At 42.1% G+C, this 8,152-nt stretch overlaps 1 protein-coding gene across 1 annotated transcript; it reads right to left on the bottom strand.

Annotated features, from left to right (window-relative positions):
- Nucleotides 1-1,907: 1,907 nt before the first annotated feature.
- On the bottom strand, nucleotides 1,908-5,684 carry LOC141026871 (uncharacterized). The gene is made up of 6 exons (XM_073503744.1): nucleotides 5,615-5,684; nucleotides 5,267-5,514; nucleotides 3,843-4,337; nucleotides 3,507-3,699; nucleotides 2,506-3,386; nucleotides 1,908-1,976 (listed from the first exon to the last, which is right to left on the bottom strand). The coding sequence occupies exons 1-6, from the start codon at nucleotides 5,682-5,684 to the stop codon at nucleotides 1,908-1,910; spliced, it is 1,956 nt and encodes a 651-aa protein (XP_073359845.1).
- Nucleotides 5,685-8,152: the final 2,468 nt, after the last annotated feature.

The following is an 8,152-nucleotide window of genomic DNA, read 5'->3' as shown; positions in this document are numbered from 1 at the left end:
GCATGTTGTGATGTGATATGGTCAAGACATGATGCGATATAATTTGTTGTATGAGATGATCATGTTTTGTAAAAGTTATCGGCAACTGGCAGGAGCCTTATGGTTGTCGCTTTATTGTATGAAATGCAATCGCCATGTAATTGCTTTACTTTATCACTATGCGGTAGCGATAGTTGTAGAAGCAATAGTTGGCGAGACGACAACGACGCTACGATGGTGATCAAGGTGTCAAGCCGGTGATGATGGAGATCATGACGGTGCTTTGAAGATGGAGATCAGAGGCACAAGATGATGATGGCCATATCATGTCACATATTTTGATTGCATGTGATGTTTATCTTTTATGCATCTTATTTTGCTTAGTAGGACGGTAGCATTATAAGATGATCATCACTAAATTTCAAGGTATAAGTGTTCTCCCTGAGTATGCACCATTGCTACAGTTCGTCGTGCCGAGACACCACGTGATGATCGGGTGTGATAAGCTCTACATTCACATACAACGGGTGCAAGATAGTTTTGCACATGCGGGATACTCGGGTTAAACTTGACGAGCCTAGCATGTACGGACATGGCCTCGGAACACTGGAGACCGAAAGGTCGAACGTGAATCATATAGTAGATATGATCAACATAGAGATGTTCACCATTGAAGACTATTCCATCTCACATGATGATCGGACATGGTTTAGTTGATATGGATCACGTGATCATTTAGATGACTCGAGGGATGTCTATCTAAGTGGGAGTTCTTAAGTAATATGATTAATTGAACTTAAACTTATCATGAACTTAGTCCTGATAGTATTTGCATATCTATGTAGATCAATAGCTCGCGTATAGCTTCCCCATTTTTATTTATGATATGTTCCTAGAGAAAACTAAATTGAAAGATGATAGTAGCAATGATGTGGACTTTTTTTTGACTATGTACAGTAGGGGAAAACACCCCACTGCTTAATTTTATTAATAAAAAGTCTCAATACAGCAAGGTCCAACTAGAGCTTGAGGGAAGCTCTAAAAGTACAACAAAACAAGAAAAGAAAAAAGAAAAAAGAAAAAAGAAAAGAAAAGACTATCTAAAGAATTACACCAGAGCCTCCGACCAAGCTCTGAAAGCATCAACATGCTTCTGTTTCATCCTGTAGCTTAGCCATTTTAATTCCTCAAAATAAATATTCTTCCAACCTTGGAATGAAGGTGTAATGTTCTCAAATATTTTGTTGTTTCTGGTTATCCAGATGGCCCAGGACCCCAGGATTATGATCTCCATAAAGAAAGGGAGTTGTAGCTTGTCCCTCAGATCTTGAAAGGCCTCAAATACAGACAGATTTTGAGTTCTGGTTGGACAAATGTAGTTCCAGCACATTTTGGCAAATGGGCAGCCCCAGAATAGGTGATGAAGTGTTTCCTCTGATGCACAAGTAGCCACTGCACAGCTATAGTTTTCGAACACCATGGTCTTCCTCCTAAGAAGATTTCTTGTGTTTAGCCTATCATGTAGGAGCATCCAAAAGAACATCTTATGTTTAGGTTGACAGGAAGATTTCCAAATCCATTTGTAATGACGTGGAGTTGCTCTGTGCCCAACCATTGCTTTGTATGCTTTTGCTGCAGAGTAATTATCAGTGCCCCAAATGTAACTCCATGTATCAGTATAGGTGAGGAACTCAGAATGTCTGAGAGGATTCAAATATCCTCAAATTGTAGGAACTCAGCATACGCTTGAGTGGAGAGAGGTAAATGAAAGAGGTCCTCCAAAAACTCAGTAGTAATAACCCTGTGTATTGTCATATGCTGATCCATAGCCAAAGAATATAAGTGTGGGAATTTTCTCTCCATTGTTGAGTCAGCCCAAAGATCGGTCCAAAAGAATGCAGATTTTCCATCTCCCACATTGCATCTTGCTATTGATTTATAGTCATTGAGAAGCTGTGTAATTCCTTTCCACCAGAAGGATCCCACTTGTTGCATTCCTGGTAATTCACCATCAGAATAATATGTCTCCCAAACAAGGTTCACCCAAGGGATGTCATGTCTATTGTAGAATTTGTGTAAATTCTTGAGCAAGAGAGTTTTATTGTGTAGAAAGATATCCTTGACTCCAAGACCCCCTTGATCTTTTGGTCTGCACACAGTGGTCCAAGCAACAGAGGTAGGTCTTTTGTCTTCCAAATCAGATCCTCTCCACAAACAGTGCCTTAAGTACTTAATGACTTGTCGCTTGATTGTAATAGGAACATCAATGCAGGTCATGAAGAAAATGGTCAAGGAAGCCAGCACTGATTTAACCAAGATGAGTCTTCCTGCAGTTGTCATGAAAATAGCCAGCCCTGCTATCTTTTTTGCAATTCTGTCAATCAAAGGCAAGCATTGCTCCACAGATGGTTTATATAATCCTAGAGGCATACCAAGATATGTGAAAGGTAAACTACCTCTAGAACAATTGAGAAGGCCAGAAAATAAGTGAACTCTGTGTTCTGAAATATTCAGAGGAATCATTACAGACTTTAGGTAGTTAACTTTCAGTCCAGTAGCAGTAGCAAAGGTGTTGAGAAGTGCCTTAAGACAAAGAAGTTGCCTAGTGTCTGCTTGGATTAAAACCAGGGTGTCATCAGCATACTGTACCACAGGGAAATCAGGATTGCTTTGGACTTGCAGAGGTGATGTAATGAGTCCTTGTGACATGGCCTTGTTTAGAATAGACTGTAGAAGATCAGCAGCTAGCACAAACAAGAGGGGTGATAATGGATCACCTTGTCTCACACCTCTCCTACAGTAATTTTTTTTCCCAGGCACACCATTAAGAAGCACAGAGGAGGAAGCAGACTTGAAAAGCATTTGGATCCATGAGATCCACTTCTCCCCAAAACCTTTTGCTCTTAGAATGTCTATGATAGCTTGATGTTCAATTGTGTCAAAAGCTTTCTCAAAATCTAGCTTTAAGATCAATGTTTCCTTCTTTGATTTGTAGCACTGATGCAAGTATTCAAAATACCAAGCTAAGCAATCCTGAATAACTCTGCCTTTAAGAAACCCATATTGGTTGGTGTGAATCAATTGCAAGATTATCTTTTGTAGTCTATTGGCCAGCAATTTTGTGATTATTTTTAAAACTCCATTTAGTAGGGAAATTGGCCTGAAATCATTTGGGCATCTTGGGACTTCTTTCTTTGGAATGAGAGTAATGAAAGAGGAGTTAATACTTTCAATATCCACTGACCCTGCATGAAAAGCATGGATGAGCTGCCTGATATCATGTCCTATAATATCCCGACAAGATTTCAGAAACTCATTGTTGAAACCATCTGGCCCTGGTGATTTATCTGATGGCAAGTTCTTGACCACATCATTTATTTCTTCATCACTGAAAGGGATCTCCAAATCTTGAAAAATTTGAGGACTGACATTGTTGCTATATAGTTGGGGAAGGTCAAAAAACATTTTATGACCCTCAGAATGGCCCAATCTCTTTTTGAAAGAATCCCATAAAATTGTAGCTTTACCTGCATGATCTGAAATCTCAACACTGTCCTCATTGAGCAGAATAGCAATATTGTTATGCCTATGATTGATTGTTGCTTTAGTGTGGAAAAACTTTGTATTTTCATCCCCAAGTTTCACACCTTTAATTTTACCTCTCTGCTTCCAGTATATTTGTTGGTGCTGTAGAACATTCAGAAGTGTTTCTTTAAGCAACTGTCTGCAATTCCACTCAAAAGTACTTAAGAATCTAAATTGTTCAATGAAATCTAGGAGAAAAATGCATTCATTCAACTCTGCAATTTGCTGTTTCAAGCAGGATAATTTTTTGCCCAGATTTTAATGTCTCTTCTTAGTACCTTGAATTTAGCAGTGATTGTTTTGGCTATGTCTGAACCTCTGACAGTAGAGCCCCAAGCTTTCCTCACCACATCTTTGAAAGTATCATGCTTCAGCCAATAATTTTCAAATCTGAAGATCTTTGATTTAGGGATAGTTGTACCAATCTTGATCATGCAAGGCAAATGGTCTGAAATTGGCCTGGCAAGAGGTAGAGCAGTGGTATCAGGAAAGGATGTCATCCAAGAAGCAGATGTGAAGAACCAGTCAAGCTTTCCCAAAAGGGGATTGTGTTGCATGTTGCTCCAGCTGTATTGCCTACCTTTGAGAGGTAATTCTAAAAGACCCAGATTGCTAATTGCTTCATTAAAGAGAAGCATTTGGTTAACATCCCCTCCAGGTCTATTTCTGCCATCTGGTTTTCTGATGAAATTAAAATCACCCATCACAATCCAATCCACATCATTAGGCATAACAATATTAGAAAACCAAGTAATGAATTCATCTTTGTCTTCCTGGTTGCAAGGCCCATAAATATTAGTTAAGATCCAAGACTGTGTGGTGGTTTTACAAGTAAATTTGGTGGAGAGGGAGAATCTGTTTTGGAACAAAAGTTCTCCAAAGAAAAGATTACCATTCCATGTTGTGAGCAATCCTCCTGATGCCCCCACTGAGGGCAGGAAGCTGAAATTATTTATTCTCTGAGGGCAAAAATTCTTTATGAAATTTAAATCAAAAGATTCTCTCTTTGTTTCTTGCAAGCAAATTATGCTAGCAGCACTCTCCTCAATTTTCTGTTGAAGTGGCAGCCATTTCTCTTTTCCATTAACCCCTCTAATGTTCCAGTTCAGAATATTCCATGTTCTCTTGTTATTCATTTGTAAACCAAATAATAGACATATGACCAAGCACCAACTCTTGATCCCCAGGGATTAAAGCCACAGCAACGAACCACAGATCGATCAACATAGACATATATATAAGCATCAAAGCAACTGCAAAAGTTCTGCCAGAAGCATTATGAAGAGGTCTTTGCCACAAGTACATCATACAATAACTTAGCAACCCCTGATGTAACAAAAGCAACCAGGTCCAAGAGCCCAACATACATAACAGACACACAACACTGCTAAGAAACACTGACACACCCTTAGTACTTGGATATTGATTCAGACACTGAATCATTAAGAACTATCATCTGGTTTATTGCATTCCATGGCCTTGGAAACCTCAGCCATCTCCCCTTGGTCCTTCTTCTTTGGCTTTTGCTCAGCTTTCCATGCAGTTCTTCCTCAGAGACCTTGCAAAATTTACTAGTAAGATTCTGAACCACTTTGGAGTTAATAATTGGAGGCATAGCATTGCATGGAAGACATGTAGTATTATTACAGGAACTTCTTCTGAAACCTTTATTTTCTTCCCTAATTCTGTCACTCCTTCTTACCTCAGTTTCCACAAGTGGCCCCTTATCTCTCCTCTTCCTAGATGTAGCTTCTCCCAAAGGCAGGAGAATGACATTTGGAGAAGCCAGCTTCAGAGGGCTGCCCACAGCACTAGAGGAATGTGCAGCTGGACTAATACCCTCATTTTCTTTGTCATTGCCTCCCTGCACAAGTTTACATACAGGTACTTGAGAGGTGTTGCAGCAATCAGGTATGTGGAAGATAAAGCATTCCTCTGATTCACAATTTGCTGTGAGAATTTGCCAGAATTGGGATTTTAATAATTTAAGTGTCCAATCAAATTTATCTGGAGTGAGGAGTAAGTTGATAATAAAATTAAACCAACTCACAGGAATAGCAACTTGGGTAGGCCTGAAGAATATTTGTAAGGCCAACACCTAAACCCAAGGGTTGTGGCATTGGCACCAGAGCAATCTGATTGACCTCCTCAATATTCTGAGGAGCAGGCAGCACCAGATTGTTTGAAAAGTCCCCCTCAGAAAGAGAAACAGTGGTTGTAATGCTACTATTGGGGACACCATCCTCCCCTCCCAACTGCAACACTTCTTGAACTGCAGCCACGGGCTGGATGATTGCTGGCTGAGGGAAAGCCCAGTGATTTTCCTCCTACTGATCCCATTCCTCATCCTCATCATTTTCCTGTGCCATCTGATTGACAGGAGGATTGAAGCCAGGGAAGTCATTTGCATTCTGTGGGATTGGATGTGGGTCCACATGTGGTGGAGGTATAGGATCTTCATCTACTGGTCCTCCCCCTAACATATCCTCCAGAAGAACTTCCACAGAAGATGTCCATGATTCTCCTTCAAAATTCTCACCCTCAGACAACCTGATGCTCTTGGGAATGTGAATAAGATCTGTCACTCTTGCTTTAACTAGGATCTTTCCTTTTCTAGCCTCCTCTTTCTCCCAACTGATAATCTTACCCCACTTAGCAATGGCAGCAGCAACATCTTCTGAATTACAATGACCAAATGGCACCCCAACAAAAAGAAGCCGAACAATCCGGTTAAAGTGAAGTCTTATCCAATTTCTACCCTCATCATGTTTCACAAAGGTAATGAACACATCACCAAACACATGCGGACTCTACGAAACCAATCTATCTCTGTCTCTGACATGGGCAAAATGCACATACGCTTCGCCAAACGGGCAAGGCAGGATGTCCAGAACACCTACTTGTGGATCTTGCTCGAAGTACTCTTGCAGGACTGCTTGAACATCCTGAAAATGTACCTCATCGGGGAGCGGCTGGATTGTGGCAATGGCCCAGTCCTCGTGCCTCCTTTGACAGTGAGGAAGAATCACACGAGCCACCTCGTTTCTCCCTTCAATGTGCTGTATCTGGAAGCCGTTTGGGACGAACGGGGCCGGATTGATCGGGATGTTCGCCATTGTCACAGCGGCGACCGTCTCCGGGGTTTGGTGAGGAGGAGGTGGCGAGCAAGACGAGGAAGAAGCAGAGTTATGGTAAGAAGCAGAATGCGAGGAGTCCGCCTGCGGTCTTGGCTGAAAATTAGTAAAATATCCGGACACCAGCTCCTTGAATGATGTGGCCTTCCTGAAATGTAATGGCACGTCCGTGGGCTGGAACCAGCTTTCCACCTCTCCAGGGGCCCAAGCCTCGTCAGGTGGGCTTTTGAACGTGGCAAAACGGAAGAAAGACCATAGCCCAGTGTGTCTAGATTTGGGACAAAAACGCGCAAAATGGCCTTGTTCTCCACACGAGAAACAGACCAATGGCCGCCTCATAGCACCCACGTCATTATGCGGAGTAACGGTTGGGTTGACTGCTTCCGGCACAATAACTAACTCTTGATGACCCAAATAATTGTCGGGGGAACCCTGATCACTCTCCGCATTAATGGCCATAGAGAGACGCTGAAAAACCGACCAGCCCTTACTCGCCATTGCCGGAATAATCCGGCGATCGCCGTCGTTCCTGACAGGCCTACCATGTCTGCCCACTAAGGTCCACTGAGCATCTTCTTCCTTGTAAAAATTTAACTCTTCTCTATGCCAATTAGGACCACCGTTGCCCCAAAGACTAAACACAATATCAAACAACTGCTCTGTGACTCTACCAGCATTGTAAATCTGAAAACCAACTGCTTTGGACGCAACGGAAAACTTGAATGACCGATCTCTGAGATGAGAAACACGAAAGCCTTGTGGGTAACCACCAAAAGAAGCATGTAAAGCAGTACTAACCGTAAACGTGTCCAGTTTGAATGAGGCTCGTATGAAAGAGACCACAAGGGTAAACTCTCGCTGACGAAACCCCGGCGAGAAGACCACAGGATGTCCAAACTTGCTTCTCACCTCAGCTTGGAATTCCTTTCCCCTGCCAAAGTTTAAGGCAGGTGGTGCCATGATGATGATGATCTCACGTGCACGACCGTAGAGGAACAACTAGACCCAAAGTCACGAAAAGAAGTAGCTGGTAGCCACGGCCGGAGAAACCACCGGCCAGGAGGTGGCCATGATGCGGACTAGGTCCGTGATCTGAGGATTATCCTCATTGCTACACAGAAGAATTATGTCCTTGATGCACCGCTAGGTGACAGAACTATTGCAGGAGCAGATGCAGATGTTATGAACATTTGACAAGCTCGGTATGATGACTACTTGATAGTTTAGTGCATCGTGCTTTACGTATTAGAACCGGGACTTCAAAAATGTTTTGAACGACATGGTGCATATGAGATGTTCGAACAGTTGAAATTGGTATTTCAGACTCATGCCCATGTTAAGAGGTATGAGACCTCTAACAAAGTACTTTGCCTACAAGATGGAGGAGAATAGCTCAGCTAGTGAGCATATGCTCAGAATGTCTGGGTACTATAATCGCTTGAATCAAGTGGGAG

The sequence above is a fragment of the Aegilops tauschii genome, chromosome 7, assembly GCF_002575655.3.
Source record: "Aegilops tauschii subsp. strangulata cultivar AL8/78 chromosome 7, Aet v6.0, whole genome shotgun sequence".
NCBI classification, from domain to species: domain Eukaryota; kingdom Viridiplantae; phylum Streptophyta; class Magnoliopsida; order Poales; family Poaceae; genus Aegilops; species Aegilops tauschii.
The sequence above is the reverse complement of the archived record's forward strand: the minus strand, read 5'-3'. Positions and strand labels throughout refer to the sequence as shown.